At 43.4% G+C, this 19,372-nt stretch overlaps 1 protein-coding gene across 2 annotated transcripts in view; it reads right to left on the bottom strand.

The window, feature by feature from the left end:
* TRABD (TraB domain containing) overlaps positions 1–19,372 on the bottom strand; it is a 54,763-nt gene that overhangs the window by 19,995 nt on the left and 15,396 nt on the right. Inside the window, exons 2-5 of one of the 2 annotated variants that reach the window (XM_065423261.1) lie at positions 11,851–11,912; positions 9,162–9,240; positions 4,808–4,974; positions 3,872–4,012 (exon numbers count right to left, since the gene is read on the bottom strand). In XM_065423261.1, coding sequence (XP_065279333.1) covers positions 3,872–4,012; positions 4,808–4,974; positions 9,162–9,240; positions 11,851–11,874 — 411 coding nt within the window. In that variant the 5' untranslated portion in view covers positions 11,875–11,912. The remainder of the gene's footprint in view (positions 1–3,871; positions 4,013–4,807; positions 4,975–9,161; positions 9,241–11,850; positions 11,913–19,372) is intronic. The other variant, XM_065423260.1, reaches the window with a different exon arrangement.

The following is a 19,372-nucleotide window of genomic DNA, read 5'->3' as shown; positions in this document are numbered from 1 at the left end:
TGAATAAATTAGAACAAACACTGCATTCTCCTCCAAATATAAGTAGCACAGAACATGACCATATTTGCTCTGCATTTGCCCTGCTAGAGGGATATTGGAGTGGGGTAGACCTAGCAGTCTAAGCATGAAACAGCTAGATTCTTCAAACAGTGCTGAACACCGGCTGAGTCAAATCAGAACTTCCTCTTTCTAATCCAGAAAAGCTGAGATCAGGCAGTTTCCTGTTCATGGACTTGCAGATGAGATCTTAAAGAAAAACCCTGAGCTTGATTCACGCTGTGGGCATAAGAAGGGATCCAACTGGCAACTGTAGCTCTGCCAGTTTCCATGAAGGGAAGACAGCTTTAAACTCGACCTGGGGCTGCAGAATAAGGGAGGAAGGGTAGTGAAAATGAGTGTTTGTTCACAGAACACAAAGGACAAATGCTTCCACAAATTCAGGAGAGATCCCCAGCAAGAGAAGTTTTTTTTTTTTTTTTTTTTTTTTAAACTGATGTACTTGTGGATAGACAATACAATAAATACAAGCCCTCATCCTTAGGCTATATTTCAGCAATCGCTCAGTAGCATTTTACTTACATAATTATTTTCATTTATTTAAGATTTTCAATCTCTTTGTCTGGACTTGTGCTGCTGGTTGCTGCTATCTGCTTCAGCCTATCACCTATTACTTTCTTGAGTCTAAGCAAATAGGACAGGCACTGGGTTTTGGGCAGATTAAGAACATGATTGACTGAAATACACTGCAGTCATGTCCTTCTGCTACAAAGCAGGATGCAGTGTTTCCATCACTGTGCAAAAAGAAAACCCTGAGCACAAGCGTAAATTAATTACATCTGTCCTAAAGGAGCAAACGGCAGCAAGTGATCTCAGCAGGAATCCAGCCTCAGCCGCTTTAGGTAAAAAAAAACAAAAAACAAAAACCTATTTTGCTGGGGATCTCTCCTGAATTCATGGAAGCATTTGTCCCATGTGCTCTGTGAACAAGCACTCATTTTCACCACCCGTCCTCTTCCCTCCCACTCTCCCTGTTGGCCTGATGACTTCTCACTCCTGGTGCATTTCACTTGGTAGTTCCTCGTGACCTGGCCTGGCCTCACAACACCACCCCCTGGACACCTCCCTCTGGCCAATTTCTAGCTTGAGGAAGTAAATAGGCACCTGGCATCAGGGAGGGTGGGTCATTTCAGGCAAAAGGTGGGGGAGAGGGGAAATCAGGATGAGAGGTAGGGTAGCTCTTGGTTATAGGGTTTGGCAGTTTGGAATTTGCTCCTTTCCAAGAGTCCCGAACTGTCTACTTTTCAGAAACCCTCCCTTCTCCCCAGCACAGCACTCCCTATCAGTTATTGCTAAAGGATCCTGGGATGATGACTGGGTGGCTTTGACCCTTCGACTGAAATCAAGGCAAAGTTCTGCTGTTTAGGTTGAGCTTTGCTTTGTGTTTTGGGTCTCCACTGCAAATCAAAACTCGGGATGTGAACCAAGAAGAACTGAAACTGGAAAAGAGGCCTTAAAAAAATCCCTGCTAACTAAACCAGGGTGTTTCACACTGCTTTAACACCACATCATGCTGTCACAAACAGGGAGCAGGTTGTTGAGAACAGCCAGTCATGCTGTAGAGTAGGTGGGAAACTGTCAAAAGCACAGATGGCAGTTAGGGGGCGAGCTCTTGTTGAGAGTCAGTGGGAGTTGGGTGCCTTTGAAAATATCCACTCAAGGCAGGCTTGATTACTATTGGGAATGGGTAAAATGCACAGTGTTTCTACATACAAAGGACCCTCATCCATAGGTAGCTTTATTTATTGACCTTAGTTTTTGAAATGGTCATTCAAAGAACAGCACAAGAATTATAATAATTTAAATGGAACAAGGTCCAATATTGAGTTACTCGCACTGCCACCAAGCGGCACAAAAGGAGAGTCACCCCAAGTCCTGGCAGGAACTGCTGACTACACGACACTACAGAGCTGCCATCATGAGCTTTCATAAGTCTCCTCTTCAGGAAAAAATGTCAAAAGACTAACAATGATCTGAAATCAGTTTTCTATAAGATTTTCATTGGTCTTTTCCTCTAATAAAGTTGCAAGGCAAAAACGGTTGCATTCGTATTTAGATATAAGAAGAAAAGAGTGATGTTTTGTTCCTGTTTTAATTGTTTAAAAACGTTGATGATGATCCCTTGATTGCACAGAGGCTGTGTCATTTTGGTCATTGCTTTAAAGAAAACCTTACCAAAAAATGTAACCTTTAAATATGTTGCAATATCCTGGTCTTTGAGACTATATAAATACAAAACAGGAAGGACTAGTTATTGCTCTAGCTACATGAGTCAGAAAGAACTTACTGAGAGACCATACACACACACACAGAAAATTACTAACTTCTTATTCACCACATGTGATTTCAGATTGGCAACAAGTGTTCTTGTTTTGGGACCAAACCTGTAAATACCAACTCACAAGCAGTCCCACTGATGTCAATATGACTACTTACTTATGCCAAAGGTTCAGGATAAAAATCAAAATATCTGCAGTCGGTTATGAACCTGTCCTTTTAACTTGATTATTTAAGACAGTGTTTCCCAAACTTGGGACGCCGCTTGTGTAGGGAAAGCCCCTGGCGGGCCGAGCCGGTTTGTTTACCTGCCCAGTCCGCAGGTTCGGCCGATCGCGGCTCCCACTGGCTGTGGTTCGCTGCTCCAGGCCAATGGGAGCTGCTGGAAGCGGCGGCCTGTACGTCCCACGCCGCTTCCAGCAGTCCCCATTGGCCTGGAGCAGCGAACCGCGGCCAGGGCAGGTAAACAAACCGGCTCGGCCCGCCAGGGGCTTTCCCTACACAAGTGGCGTCCCAAGTTTGGGAAACACTGATTTAAGACACCATTGATTGATGACCCAATGCTTGTATAGTCTGTTCAAGTTATGATAAATATACCATTTAATCAACTTTTATTTGTTGCCCAGTGAGTAATTTTAACTTTATTAAACACAAATACAAGTTCATTGTTTGATACAGATAATAAAGGACTGAATTTATATTTACATACACACCCACACATTAACAACCAGCCAGTTTGGATATGACCTGAATGCTAATCCACTGACAATTGATCCACAATATAACACAAATAGCAAATATTAACATGATGTAGAACGGAATTAATAACGAAGGGGAAAAGCAACCAAATATACCACTCAGAAACTATATAAAAATTAAATACCCAGAACACACACATAAACAAGATGTATGACTAAAATTCCATAAAATAGTGTCAAAAGAACATTAAGGTTGCAAAGTTATTCTCCAATCCTGCAACAGGCTCCATATGGTGAAACCCAGGCAGAGCCCTGCTGACATCAAAGAGGATCCCTGTACAAATCCAATTGTAGAATCAAGGCCGTAAGCACTGAAAAGCCAGGAATTGCCGAAACCAAGGCTTAACAAACAACCTTAACTCTGAGGGTTTGTCTACACAGTGAAGTTATTACAAAATAAGCTAGGTCGTGAACTGAAAGTGCAATAGCTATTCTGCACTAGCTCCCCATGTAGACACTCTTATTTAGCACTAAGGCTATGTCTACACAGCCCCACACTTCGGATTAGGGGAGTGTGAACCATAGCCCTAACAGTGCTTTTGTGCAGTTTAGTTTAATCCACTTCAAGAGTGCCCATATGGGGAACTAGTACAGAGTACCTATTCACAACAGCTATTCCAGGCTATTTCCCCATGTAGACAAGCCCTGACCATTGTAGCTATGCTCACACTGGGGCTGAAGTGCTAGTAGGCTTGGTAGAAGTTGGTAGCAGCCATGTTTCTGTTTGCTGAATTACCTTTTAGCACAGATAGATTTAATTTTCACTGAGGTAATCATACCTGTTTTATAGCTTGCTGAAGTTTCTCCAGATTGATTTCTTTGGCTTCCTTTAGTAATGTCTGTTCATCCATCTTTAACATAGAAACTCTGTATTGGCAAAGCTCAACCACAACCACATCAGGCTGTACCTCCTGTATTGTCTGAAAAAGATGGATTTATTTACATAAATGTGGACAAGATGGAGAGGTACTGCTGCAAATATTGATTTTTTTACAAGAGCTATTTGTAAGGTATGGGGCTTAATAGGAATCCATTCCACAAATAATTTTCAATTAACACGACAATGAAAAATAAACTGCTTCAGGCCATTGATATTGCTCTGAGTTATCACATGCTTTTAGCACCTACTTATTTGAAGAAAAATAAGGAAGCCAATGAAAGGTATTACCTGCCAGCCATCTGGGGACAGGAACATGGAGTAACAATTGTGCTGGAAAAATCTGATTTTAACATTTTCCCTACGTGTTAGCAAAGTTCATTGTAAATGGTACTTTATGACCTTCTGCATCACAAACCTAGCAGGGACAGGCCTTTCCATCAGCAAAGCCTAAATCAAGAGCCCAAAGTGCTGGAGGGACTGATCCTAGCACAGGTTTCCTCCTGCTCAGCTTCCAGTGCCAAGCAGGGTGGTGAGGCCATCTATATTGCAGAGTCTGCATGGGACATGGAGCTCTGCCAGCTTTTCAGACCTGTCCTGATTCAGTTATTTCTGCCCCAAAGTTTGAGAAACAATCCCAGTTTTTACAGGTCTGTTCTGCTTCCCATAGTCCTAGCACCTGTACTATACCTGCATCTGCCCTAAAAATATACCATTAGGTGCTTTTATGTCAATTACTGATAACATTTGGGACTTGGCTAGCAGTTCACTTTAATCAAATTATTGTTTAAATACTATGGCTTACAACTTTGCTGAATGGCTCCACCTGCGTGTTTACCTTCACTACATCTCTTTTGCTGCTGTCACTGAAGTGGGCAGTACCAACCACGAACACCTTAGATCCTTCCTCAGTGACGAGTTCGGTCACAGTGCTTGGTAGATTGGGCTTTTTCTGTCTCTTCTTCATCTTCATCTCCAGGAGAATTTTAAATGCATCTGCATCAGCTAAAAATTTTAATAAAATATGCATGTCTATAAGCTGCATGTAAATGAAACAATTAAAAAAAAAAATACATAGGTGACTCAATAGCTCAGCAGAATTAATATACCATTGTTTTAACACTATAGTCCTTGTTTTAATCCTGGGACCGTATCGTTACTGAGATCTAGGTCTTGAGGGGGCACCTCTATGCATGAATCTCCGTCTCTCCCTGTTGAAGAGGGGCTCCGGTGCCTCTGCGGTACCAACCTCACCCCCCGGGCATTGAAACTGGTTCTCCATGCAGTTCAAGAAGTAGGGAGGGAGGGAGATGTGACAGGTAGAAATAGGATGGTGGGTGGAAAGGCACATCATGCCCTGCAGAGATTACAGCCTCAGGTAGTATTCACTTTTTGCAGATTCTCTCAGGTTCTCTCGGAAAAAACGGTTACTCACCTTCTCGTAACTGTTGTTCTTCAAAATGTGTTGTTCATATCCATTCCAATTAGGTGTGCACGCACTGCGTGCATAGTCGTTGGAAAGTTTTTACCTTAGCAGCTCCCATTGGGTTGGCTGTGGAGCCCGCTGGAGTGGCGCCTTCATGGCGCTCAATATATACCCCTGCTGACTTGGCCCCTCCTCAGTTCCTTCTTGCCAGCTATTTATGACAGAGGGGAAAGGAGGGCGAGTATTGGAATGGACATGAACAACATCTCGAAGAACAACAGTTACAAGAAGGTGAGAAACTGTTTTTACTTCAAGTGATTGCTCATATCGATTCCAATTAGATGAGTCCCAAGCCCCACCTAGGTGGTGGGGTCAGAATTATGGAAACGCTGACTGGAGCACCGCTCTGCCGAATGCGGCATCATCTCTGGCGTGTTGGATGATGGTGTAATGAGAGATGAACGTAAGCACAGAGGACCATGTTGCTGCCCTGCAGATCTCTTGTATCGGAACCTGAGCCAGGAACACCACCGAAGACGCCTGCGCCTTTGTGGAGTGTGCCACAAGGAACCTTGGCTGGCTCGTAGCACATCCGGATACAGGACGTGATCCACAATGAGATCCTCTGAGATGAAACCGGGAGGCCTTTCATCTGGTCTGCAACCACCATAAACAGCTGATTCGACTTCCGGAACGGTTTCCTGCGCTCGATGTAAAAAACTAGCGTCCGCTGAACGTCCAGTGAGTTGAGCCTCTGTTCTCAGACATTAGCGTGAGGCTTTAGGGAAGAAGACAGGCAGAAAAATGTCCTGGTTGGTGTAAAAATATGAAACCACCTTTGGAAGGAAGGCCTGGTGAGGTCCGAGTTGTACCTTGTCCTTCTGGAAAACCATCTGGGGGGGTCGGAAGTGAGGGCCTTTAACTCCGACACCCTCCCGGCTGCCCTGCTGCCACGTCTGCCGGCACCGCTGTCTTCGGCACAGGGGAATGACCCTTATCAGTCTTCCTGTGCCTCTTGTGCGGCACAGGGGAATGGGAGTGGTGCCGGGTTGTCGACGCAGCCTGCGGTGCCAGGGAGCGCTGATGCTGAGGGTCTCTTAGACCAGAGTCCTTCCTTGGCACTATGTTGCATACGGAGGCCGGGGCGCTCCGCATGGACACGCTCGGTGCCTGGTCCTGACGATCCACGGCAGGCTGGGGGTGAAGAGTGGACTCCATCAAGAGATGTTTTAGATGAAAATCGCACTCTTTCTTAGTCCTGGGGCAGAATGCCTTGCAGATCCTGCACTTCTCAGTCTGATGAGTCTCCCCCAGACACCTTAGGCATGAGTCACGGGGGTCGCCTGTTGGCATAGGTTTACCGCAGGTTCCGCAGGGCTTAATCCCTGGGACCGAGGCATGCCCTGGAACCCGGGGAAGGGGAAGGGATTGGGGGTGAACTACAACTATATACACAAAAACAACTATATACACAAACTAAACTAAACTACAGCTACTAAGCACGCTAAGGGAAGCATTTGCTACGCAAGCAACTGCAGTTCCAACGACTGTCACTGGCGGCAAGAAGGAACTGAGGAGGGGCCAGGTCAGCAGGGGTATATATTCAGCACCATAAAGGCACCACTCCAGGGGGCTCCACAGCCGACCTGACAGGAGCTGCTAAGGAAAAAACTTTCTGACGACTGTGCACGCAGCGTGCGCACACCTAATTGGAATCAATGGGAGCAATCACTCGAAGAAGAACGACTGTGCCTTGGGGAGGGGAGGAGTCAATGCTACTCTAGTGAAGCTGTGATGCTAGGCAGCCATTTCAGGACTACTGGGCCCCTGCAGGGATGGCCCTGCGATCTGCCAGGTTTGTGGGCAGTTTTTCTGTGGGGACAAAAACCTTGTTGAGATTTTCCAGTAAAATGTCCTATCCTGTATATTTTGCCTCTGGAAGGGGTGATGTGGCCCCTGGTAATGTTAGGCACAGGATTAGATATCATCCTAGTTCTTAACAGATATTATTCAAGTCACAAAACCACCTCCAGCTGGGCAGGCTCTGTTCAGGAAAGGCTCAAGATGAGTACAGACCAGGACTAAAATGCATTGGCAGAGATACTGTGGAAAATTTACCACCTTAATTATACCACTATAATTCCTATGTGGACACTCATATTCCAGTATGTTTAGTTTATTTGCTTCCGAAGCAACTCTTCCAAACCAGAAGGCGGCATTCTTACTCTGAAATAGTCTCCACACAGGGAGTTATACCAGTGTAACTAGAACAGTAAGTTTCCTCGTATAGACAAGCCCTGTACATGGGGGAACATGTATAGTGCAGTCTACACTAGCAATGACTCCAAATCCTAATCTAAGCCTCTTTAGGGAAGATCTACATGGAAAATTTACATTGGCATAGCTAAGGCTCTCATGGGTGTGAAAAATTTACACCCATGAGAGACCCTGTCAACACCAAGGTTTCGGTCGACTTAACTATGTCTCTCGTGTGTGAATTTTTCACTCGCATGAGACACATGGGTATCCTGATGTAACTTTTCAGTGTAGACCAGGCCTAATTCATGAAAGCAGCCTGTGAAGAGCCAGGAACTGAGGTAAAGAGTGATTCCCACTGATTTCAATAGGAAAAGCAAACTGCTTCGAATGATGCTTTTTAAGTAAGATTTAATATGTAGTAAAAAAAACTGGAAGAGGTGGATAAGTGTAATTTTGTTTGCAACAAACTTGCTTTACAAGCCAATAGGAAATATTTCTCTGGAAAGTTGCTCTACAAGTTAGCAGCAGTTTGAAGTTGCTCAGAGGTCTGGAGTATTATAATAGTCCAAGGGAGAAGGATTAATCAGAGTGCAGGTAAAGTGTCAAAGACACAGAAACTGCAGAACCATTTAATAGATTTTATTTACCTATGGTTTAGTAATTTATCGTATGGCTTTCACCTCCAAATGTGTTGTGTGTGTACATCTCAGACATAGGATTTCAGAGAAATCCTCTGGAGTTTTCCTTTAACTGGAGGATATTTTTGATAGTCTCCTACTTCATGGTCAATGCCAAGCAACTTAAATCAGCAGTACTTTCCCTTACACATACCTTCAAATATAAATTCAGACAGAATTTATATTTCATGAGAAAAAAAAAAGTCATAAAAGAGTCCCCATATTTCCTCAGGCAGATTTTCAGTTATTCACTAAGCTGACCCAGTGGCTTAGTACGCAGGTCAGGACTCTTCCTACATTTCACCGGACAGTCCTGATCTAAAATGTCATGCAAGCCTACATTTCCAGACAAAAATTTATTTTGGCCATTGCAACAGGATAACATCGCATCAGTGACATAATGACAAAATGTCCTCATGACCTAGTGCAACATCACTGTTGTTGTGGTGCCATGACAGAGAATCCAATATGTACATACCCAAGTATTGCCTAGAGAGAAGGACCCTGCTTAAACACAAGCTGGATATGACTATGATCTCAACAACAGAACATATTTACTTTAGTTTTAAAATATGGGAGTAGATTACTGACAAAAACACCCTAAACTAATAGCAATGATGAAAAAAAGGCATGTTTTCAGATCTGGCCTTTACGGTAGAGCTTTGGCATAAATGATGATCAAATTCCCCCACTTACATGTCTACCTTTTTTATACAGGGTCATTAGCTCCTTTTTAGACTAGTAACCACATTCTTGCTAGCAGTGCAAACATTTAGCTTTACATTCTACGATTATGACGTTTCTTTTTTTCTGATCAAACTAACACATACAAATATTCGGTGATGCGTCTGAAGTTTCCTTTTGGTCATCTTCCAGTGCATCGGAGGAGGACATTGGATCTGCAGCAGCCTGCATGAAATAAGAATTCAAAGGGCAATGGGAATTATAATGAAATGGTTTATACTCCTCTCTCCTTGTTTTAAATATTATACATGGATTCAGACTAACTAAATTAGTTATACAGTGACAGAGCCCAAAATCTGATTTTTCAACAGCTCTTTTGTAAGCTGGAAATTTATGATACAAAAAAAAATATATTCAAAAGACATTTAAAATCTCTTTTGAAAGAGAGAGTATTTATAACTAATACAGAGCTTACACAATCTGATTAAACATTCTAATCGAGCAGACTACTCTCTTTAAATCATTATAGAGAAGAATCGTGTGTGTTAGAAACCACTGTGCACAGATGATTCTAAAAGCATTGCTACTTATGGGAAACATTGTATTTCACAGCTTTTTAACTTGTGTACCACTGGAAGTCTGAGAAGAGTGCAAATCAGATATCACAAACTATTTATATTCATTCAAAAGGGTCTGTTATGTATTATGCCATTTTAAGTTATATGTATGAGAGAGAGAGAGAGAGAGAGACTACAAAATAAGGCCTGATCCTGCAAACACTTATGCACATGCTACTTCCCACATGAATAGTTCAAGTCAATGGGACATGAAGTCAAGCTGTAACTCTTTGAAGGATTGAGGTCTATCTGACTTGATGTCCAAATATTTACCTGAAAATTTTACAACTTGTGATATTTGAGACAGCTCTTTGACTAGCAAAATCCCTTCGATTCGTAGTTAATATATAAGCTTTAACAACACACAACTACAGACAACGCTCCCTGTAATTCAACCTGCAGTGTTTTGGGACTGACCAAATATCCAAGCAAGTCAGAGAAATATAATTAATGCCGAAAGATACTACAAACAAAGTAAAGCCCAACTGCGAGCTATGTTTACGCAAGGGCATGATTTCAATTCTTTCTGGTAACTGTTGGGAGGATCTGGAATTCTTCATCAACATGTTCACACGCCAGTGACCAGATGTGGATCAATAATTATTCAGAGTTCCTTCCAAATGAAAGCGCTGGTAATGAAATCAACACCTACCAATATTTACTTGATAACCAAAGTAATTTCCAAAAGGATGTACATTTCCTATTTCCTATTTTTAAACCTTCAAGTTTGTTAGTTTCTTCCTACAAAAAAACAAAACAATGCCTCATAGGAGGTTTTCACCACCTCTAACCTTATTCTTTCATACCACAATATTTCTGCTTACAGAAATTCTAGCATAGTTTACATTTATCATGTTGTGATCCAAAGCAAAAACAATTCCAAACTTGGGTGCTTAAAGTTAAATATCCAAACCCATATTTAAAATTCTGAACACAGACAACTTAGGTGCTTCAGTACAAATATAGCTGCTACTTTTATGCATCCAAGTTTGAACCAAGATGAACAACCCAACAAACACATACCACAGTAAATTATGTATTTGGTGACTGCAAGTTCATCTTATATGGCAGTTTCAACAGCCTCTACCCCATCACAGATCCCATTTAATTCATATTTTTACCTAGAGGTGCCTTTTTTTGGGCACTTTAATTGATAAGACCTAAAGTAAGGACAGACAAAGCGTATCTGATGGTTGAAAGCTTTATACTACTTTTAGAAAGGAAGTTTTACTTCTCAAATCCTTGGGGCATTTCATTAGTCAAGTCAGTAATTCTCAGTTGTTAAATACTAGGGGTGAAATCCCGCTCCCAGTGAAGTCAGTGGGATTTTTGCCATTGACTGTGATGCAGCAAGGCTCTCAACTCCAGCCAGCAGCAATCAAACTCCCCACCAGTTTTCTGACTTAAGTAATTTAAGTAATTCAAGGTAGTGCACAACGTACTTGTTCTGCAGTAAAAGAATATTTATAGACAGGATACAATCATCAATATAATCAAGTACTCACTCAGCCTCTGAGTACCCATTTTCTGAGCCTTCCAGAGTAAGCAACTCTATTCAAACATTAATAATATTTCATATTATATTTTTCAAATATGAGGCATAAAGAAAACTAAATTCTGCCATTTGTAATGGCTTTATCAATATAACGAGGTTGAATGGGGGGTGGGGGTAAATACTATTTGCCAGATGAAACAGAGTCTTAATTTTATGATTATTCCACACACACACACACACACACACAACTGTCTTCCATATCAAAGTATTTGCAGGAACATGGGAAAGTGAGTTGAAAGAGAAGAAGGGAAACAGTAGGAATTCAAGGATGGCAAAAGGCATCTAGGCCATGATTCAGCAAGGTACTTAAGGTGCTTACAATGGGACTGCTCACAGGCTTGAAGTTACTCTTACAGTTTTACCATGAGCCCTTGAAGTCAGGTAATTAGGTGAGAATCTCAGCTTTTACTTAAAAATAAAAGGGTACATTTCTACCCCTCCCAGTTGCAGAGAAAAGCCTGAAAATAAACCCTAGGGGTCCCAAATCTGGACATCAAATAACAAGAACCCACGGTTAATCTAATTATTTTTAAAACAATCCTATGATTTTTGAATGCTTGGGGCTGATAACAGTGGGCATGTGCTTAAGTACCTTGCTGATTCCGGGCCTTGTCAAGTGCCTTCTATCATCACTACTGGGGAAGATGTTATTCCCAACCCTACCTCGGGCTGTTGCTCCTCCAGCATTACTGACGTGTGGTTTAATTTCACCAATCCGAAAAGGCCTGTAAAAAATTAAAAGGTGGGTGAGGGGGAATAAAAGATTAAGGGCTGTAACTAGCAAAGGTTGGAGCATTTATGAAAAACTAAAGAAAAATACTGAAAAGTATAGGCATTTCTATCCCCCACTTTCTCCAGATAAATAGAAAAGATAATAGAAGCAACCTAAAGATATATTGCACAAACTTGTTTATGGATATCTGGATCAACGGGAGTTGGAAATAATGGGGATTTGGAGTTTGCCAGCCCAGCTACCCAGGGTTCTGCAATGTACAGGGTTACCAATTTCTGCAGATCACCTACACACAAATGGAAATACAAGGGACGGTGTGGGGGAAGAAGAGAGAGTTCTTGGTAATAGGAAAAGTGTTGTTCCACTGTATGTGCTTCTCTACCTTTTTCCTGACATGACCCATATCACAACAGAAAAGAGTTTCATGCACCATCTCCTTTATTTTGGGGACGCCTCTGCCACCTGGCTAAAGAACAGGAAGGTGATCACAAATGCCCACACCCTGGACCCAATTGGTGGACTCACAAGCCCTAGGCTGAAAAAGCAGGCATTAGTTTTTGCCTCCCATAATGAACATTTATATTGGTGTCATGCATCACACAAAACATTATGAACAAAGAGGCATGCCTCTCAGTAGCACTAAGGCCCCTTCGCACAGTTCTCTTTCTGGATAAAGAGACCTTAGTGTAACTTAAAATCAGGCTGTTTAAAAGGCTATGGTGACCAGATGTCCTGATTTTATAGGGGAAGTCCCAATATTCAGGCTTTTTCTTATACAGGCGCCTATTACCCACTCCCCTACCCCTATTTTTCATACTTGCAATCTGGTCACCCTATTAGAGGCTGCTGAGATAAGTTTGCCTAATTCGTCCCATGCTTGTTTTCAAGCTTCATTCTTCCACGCTGCAGCATATACCCAGAACACCTTCTTTCTCCCTGGACCCCATCATGCAAGGTTGATAAAAACGGACTTCAGTTATAGTCTAGAGCAGGGGTTCCCAAACTGTGGTATGTGAACCCCTGGGGGTATGTGAGATGCCTCTGGAGGGTGCATGGGAGAAAATATGTAACGGTCACTTTTATTTTATTAATTGCATTTTCATAATAGGCTACTCAGACAAAGCTTTAAAACACTGTGGGAATTTGTTATATAAAATACGGTATTTACTTCAAGATGTACCAATGAGAACAGATACACAGAGACACTGATGTACAGAGCCCTCACCTCTAATCACCGTACACCACGGGTTCAGTTGCCCAGCAACTGTCCAATCTAACTGAGCTCAGAACTTGGGGTGGGGGAGAGGGTGTTTGGTTGTATACATCACATTATAACTATATCTGTATGTAACAGTGAAATATGGACAGATGGCTAAAGACAGTGTTAAGAAGAATACACAAAATATCAGTGATGAGAAGGGTAGGAGTACACAGGCTGCTGGTAGATCTGGAAGGCAGTATGCAATAAGAAAAGTTGGGAACCTCTAGTCCAGGGCATGCAGCAGATTGTAAGAACTATTAAATTAAATGACTATTCCTTCCTTATGCAAACTTCTTCCACAGAACCCATCATTGTTAACCCACCAAAATAAATGTTAATAAAATAAAGAAATAACGAGCATGCAGGGCCTTGGAATCAGAGTCTTCTGTAACCTGGTTCATTGAGAGAATACTGTTCAGACATACACTTAGAATGCGAACTTTTTGGATCGGGGCCAGGTTTTACTTCATGATCTGTACAGCACGCAGCGCATTGATGACATCTAATAAAATCAAGCATGACTTCACCCTCCATCGAGTCAGTCTACCTGAACAGATCATGGAAGATGCTCATCCAAGATTATCTTATTTTTTGCACACAGGGATGTATGAGACACAGACTGTACATATGCCTTCACCGCTCTTGCAATACATTAAAAGGACAACATTTTAGTCTTTTGGTGCATGCTAGATTTCTAGTTTTAATTCAAATGGATTTTTATTGCTTTCCAGCTGCCACTTAAAATTGGATATTGGAAGAAAAAATATCCAAAAGGGCAGCAAGAAGCATCAGCATGTAGCTCAGACAGCTGCCCATATGTATAGACCAGCCTTAATGATTCACATGATAGGGTTGTCTACTGCTACTGGTCACCCAGCAAACTGGACGGGGGAGCAGGGTGAACAATTGCAGTTCAGGCAACAAGACAATTCCAATGAGATTAAAAGCCTGACTCTGCAGACTCTTTGTAGGCAGAATTCCCCATGAAGTCAGAGGGATGCTATGCGGAGAGCAGCTACAGATCAAGCTCTGAGCCTGTGGGGCAAACTACATTAACAAAACAAAAATTACTTACAAAGACTCCAAGAGATTAAGTTCCTGATGATTTGTCCATAGGCAGACAAGAGTTGTAAGTATGCCACATAAATTGCCAACGTTCTTTCAAGAAGAATTATTTTTATTACAATGTGCAGTTAAGAACAAAAACCCCACAACTCCACCCGCTTTTTCTTTTTAAAAAAATATATGCAAAACTTGGACACCAACAGGGAAGGAAGAGACTATAAGGTAAAGGGATGAGTGAAGCGGAAATGCTATTTTAACTTACACCTGTCTTTTATGCCTCAGTAGCATTGTACATAAACATAATGAAAGGGAAGTATCAGGGGGTAGCCGTGTTAGTCTGTAGTCTTTAAGGTGCCACCTTGTTGTTTTTGTATAATGAAAGGGAGTTCCTGCTTTGAATAGCTTGCATGCTAAACAGATAATGCAGACAAGCATAACTCCAAATTAGCTGTGCCTTAGTTACTGACCTATTCCTCTGTACTAGATCAACTTGGCACTTGATTTGCTCATTTATGTACAAATAACCAGAGTTTTTCCAGCATCCTCATACATCTGAGCTCTAGAGCCAAACTGAAAGGTTTGGTAAGTTTGAACACATGCCTTTTACCTACAGTTGGGGGTTAAAAAGAGTAAATTACAAGCTCCAGTTAAAAAGCAAACTCTTATACACAGGCTTGGAAGGATTAGATTTTTCATCAGTAAGTATCACTGTACACACACACAAAAATGAAAAACTATTTCCATCAATAATAATTGAAATTTACAGATAGGCAAAGTAAGAAAAATGCTGCTTGAGAACTAGACTTTGATTTAAAGATATTTACTCTGTATATTTTGACATGTGATGTTGACAATTTGTGTTTTAGCAATTATAAAGCTTTCATTTTTTTGAATCTCAATGTCCATTGTCATTCATTGTCAGACCCCCTCCCACTGTCTGACACACACCCACATGCATACTTTTGCATAACAGTGAAAATTTAAATTGATAAAAATTGAAAAAATGATTAAAAATAAACATTGAGATTATCTGTTGAAATTATTAAAAAAAATAGAGTTCTGCCAAGCCTCGTTATACAGAAGCACCAAGTGATTCTAAATCATCACATAGATAAAATTTAAAATGACCATCTCCAGTTCTCACCAAATTGTGGATGCCACTAAGCACAATTAACGGAAAAATCTTCTCTTAACTTTACCTAGTTAATTCTAGCCTCAACAGCATCCCTTGTCTGTCCTGTCTGTTTGGAATGTAAGCTCTTTTGGGCAAGCACTGTCTCTCACTGAGTGTACCATGCCCATCAAAATGGGGCTCCAATCTCAGTTGGAGTCCTCTAGGCAGTACTGCAATACAAATAATGATATGCAGCACAGTATAGTTGAGGTTGACCAACGCTTTCCATTTTAAGATCCTGTTTTCAGTTGCTTATAACTTTGCCAAAGTTAATTGTTTGGGATGAAATTTACCATGCCGGCTGTCCACAATTTTTTTTTGTGAGGGGATGGGAGGGAGGAAGATTTCAGACAATGCTTCAACCCAGGAGCGCCACCAGCTTTTCTGCAGCCCTAGGCGGCGGAAGGTACCGCCCTGAAATGCCGCCCCCCCCCAGAGACGGAGGAAGGTCCCGCCGCCGAAATACCGCCGCGGTCGCCGTCCCCCAAATTGTAGCACCCTAGGCAACCGCCTAGGTCGCCTAATGGGTTGCGCCGGCCCTGCTTCCACCATTTCCATAAACAAGACCAGGGAAAAATATATTGTTTTTCCCCATGTTAAAAAATTCGTACAACTGTATTGTTAAGAAGCTCTAACACTCCCATGCTTGGGAGCATGGACTTGAAATTTGGCAAGGGTGTTGCTATAGTACCAGGACGTGCTTTTTGCAATCTTAGTGAAATTCTGTTCAAATTTGTCCACGTTCAGAGCCTCTGAAAAAAATCTCAGTTTGCACATGCTCATTAAAGACTTGAGAGAGTGGCCTGAAGTTCTCCAAAGATTCCATCTGTACTGATCATGCTCTGTCCCCACACAGCTCCTATGGTCTGACCACATTTCACATGCACCATCCCTGTGACTCAGCATACTCCACCCCAAGGTTGCAGGAACCGAGCAGGACTTTCCTTGCAACTGCTCCTTTCACCGGCCAGCGACTGCTGCGGCACCAAGCAGAAGAACTGAGAGTAGGGAGACTGTCTCTCCTGTGCTCACAATACTCCTGTGACGGCCCCCCACCCCCTTTCACGATGCCACCTGGAACTGGGGTACCACTGAGCCCGCCTGACCCATCAGCCTGTATTGCTATACGCTGTATTGCTGAGGCAAGCCAGTCAAGCCTTCCCCCAGGCTTCAGACTGCATTTTACCAGCACACATACAGGTAGGGACACACCCAGCTGCAGCTACACACACAGATGCTGAGATCAGCTCTGTATGGGAAGGCTCAGCTAAGGAACTGCCCAGTACTCAAGTGCACACCCCCTCTGGAGGGGAAACCCAAAATTATACTATCTTGCACTACACAGAGAACTGTACAGCGTAAGCTCATGAAATTCGCCCCCTCCCTCAACGTGGAGGGGAATATACACAGCTTTCTGCCCCAAGTTATGATTTCCACACACACAGGTTTTAAACAACTATTAACTTGTTAACAATTATTAACTACAAAAGACAGGTAATTATTAACTACAAAAGACAGATTTTAAGTGATAATAAGGGATAGCAAACAGATCAAATCAGATTACCTAGCAAATAAAACAAACACGCAATCGAAGCTTAATATACTAAAGAAACTGGTTATAAGTAGCAAATTCTAACCCTAAATGTTGTTTTAGGTAGATTGCAGAGATTCTTGAAGACAAGCTGCATTTGCTTGCAGCTTAAAACTCCAGATCTTTCTTTCACAGGCCAGACAACACTCTCGCCTGGGCTCAGCCCTTCCCCCTAGTCCAGTCTTTTTGTTCTCAGGTGTTTCCAGCAGTCCTCTTTCTTGGGCGGGGAGTCGATGAAGAACGAACCACAATGATGTCACTCTCCTGCCTTAAATAGTTTTTGCATATGGCGGGAATTCTTTGTCTCCCAGTTTGATTCCCACCCCCGGTCAGTGGAAAAATACTAGTATTATCATAGAGTCCAGTACCAGATGACTTGGTCACACATCCCTGCAGCCATAACTCAGAGGCTGTTTGCAGCATCCCCAGGAAGGCTTCCCAGTGGGAGATTAGTATCTTCAAAGACCTACTGTTTTCCTTAATGGCCCTTCCCAACCGGCCATCCACACTGATTGCATTCTGTCTAGTGGGCATTCCCCAGGTGTAAACACATTTGCAATAGATGCATAGACAATATTCCTAACTTCAGATACAAAAATAATACAAATAGGACAATCATATTCAGTAAATCATAACCTTTCCAATGATATCTCACATGCCTTATCTTGCATAAAATACATCATAGTTATATCATAACAATATCTCCAAGAAGAATACGGGGGTGTAGTGCCACAACTCTCCCATTACTGGAGCCCGGGCAGCAAGGGGAAGAATGAGGGAATTGCTTGAGTGGCAAGGAGCTGGGCTTGGGGAAGGGCAAGTAGGGAGACTGGCACACAGGGAAAGAGGCAGGTAGGGAGAGGGAAGGCGGGAGTTTGAGACTGAGACGAGGAGTCAAAAAGAGTTGGGAAGGGAAACTAGGTCAAGGAGACAAGAGGGGCATGTGAGGGAGGTGAGACTGGTAAAAACCGGAGGGGCCAAGGGCAGAAGGGTCTGTAACCACTAGAGAACACTCTCCTCCATAGCCTGGAATGGAACACAACATTCCCTAGTCCAGGGGTTCTCAAACTTTTGTCCTGGTGACCCCTTTCATACAGCAAGCGACCCCCCCCCTTATAAATTAAAAACACTCTTAAAATATATTTAGCACCATTATAAATGCTTGAAGCAAAGCGGGGTTTGGGGTGGAGGCTGACAGCTCATGACCCTCCATGTAATAACCTTGTAACCCCCTGAGGGGTCCTGACCCCCAGTTTGAGAACCCCTGCCCTAGTCTCAACACTCCTATGCTGTCAGCAAATAGCTGTGAACCCCCCTGACAAAGCACATGCCTCATCTCCCTCTCTCTGCTGGCTGGCCTACACTGAAGATAACCTACCAGTGCTATAAATTACACATTTAGCCCAAGTGGCAGAGGTTTGTGCTCTGGATCTAAAGGTTCCAACTCTGCTGGTGATCCATGTGGGAGTCAATATGGTTCCATATAAAGATATTTGGTTTTCTCAGTTTGCTTTTTAAACCCTCCCCCCCACCACCACCACCCAAAATGAGATTGCAAAACCCAGCCCTCAGAAATTAGGACATGCCAGCATGAAGGTTGTCTGTGCAACCTTAATTCAGCCCACTCGTTCATAGAATCATAGGGTTAGAAGGGACCGCAAGGGTCAGCTAGTCCAGTGGTTTTCAAACTTTTTTTTCTGGGGACCCCATTGAAGAAAACTGTTGATGCCTGCAACCCAACGGAGCTGGGGATGAGGGGTTTGGGAGGGGTTCAGGGCTGGGGCACAGGGTTGGAGTGCGGGGGTGAGGGCTGCAGGGTGGGGCCAGGAATGAGGGGTTCAGGGTGTGGGAGGGGGCTCTGGGCTGGGGCTGTAGAGATATTAAAGAAGGTACTAACAGTGATTCCCCCAAGTGACAGTGACCCCCCATAATTTGTCCCCCACACTTTAAGATCCAACTAGGGTTACCATATATAACAAATAAAAAAAGAGGACCCTCCACGGGGCCCTGGCCCCGCCCATTTCCCACCCCAGCCCCGCCCCTTCCCCGCCCCAACCCTGCCCTAACTCCGCCCCCGCCTCCCTCCCACTCCCAGCCACGCGAAAAGGGCTGCCCGAGCGCTACCGGCTTCACGGTTTGCCGGGCAGCCCCCAGACCCTGCGCCCCCGGCCGGCGCTTCCCCAGCACAGCGGAGCCCGGGAGGGGAAGCGCCCAACCGGGGGCGCAGGGTCTGGATGCTGCCCAGCAAACCGTGAAGCCGGTAGCGCTCGGGCTTCGGGCAGCCCCCATGCCTCCGGACCCTGCGCCCCCGGCCGGGCACTTCCCCTCCCAGGCTCCGGCGGCGCAGGGTCCGGAGGCATG

The sequence above is a fragment of the Emys orbicularis genome, chromosome 1, assembly GCF_028017835.1.
Source record: "Emys orbicularis isolate rEmyOrb1 chromosome 1, rEmyOrb1.hap1, whole genome shotgun sequence".
Classification (NCBI taxonomy): Eukaryota; Metazoa; Chordata; order Testudines; family Emydidae; genus Emys; species Emys orbicularis.
Note: the sequence above shows the minus strand (reverse complement) of the source record. Positions and strands in the feature narration are given on the sequence as shown.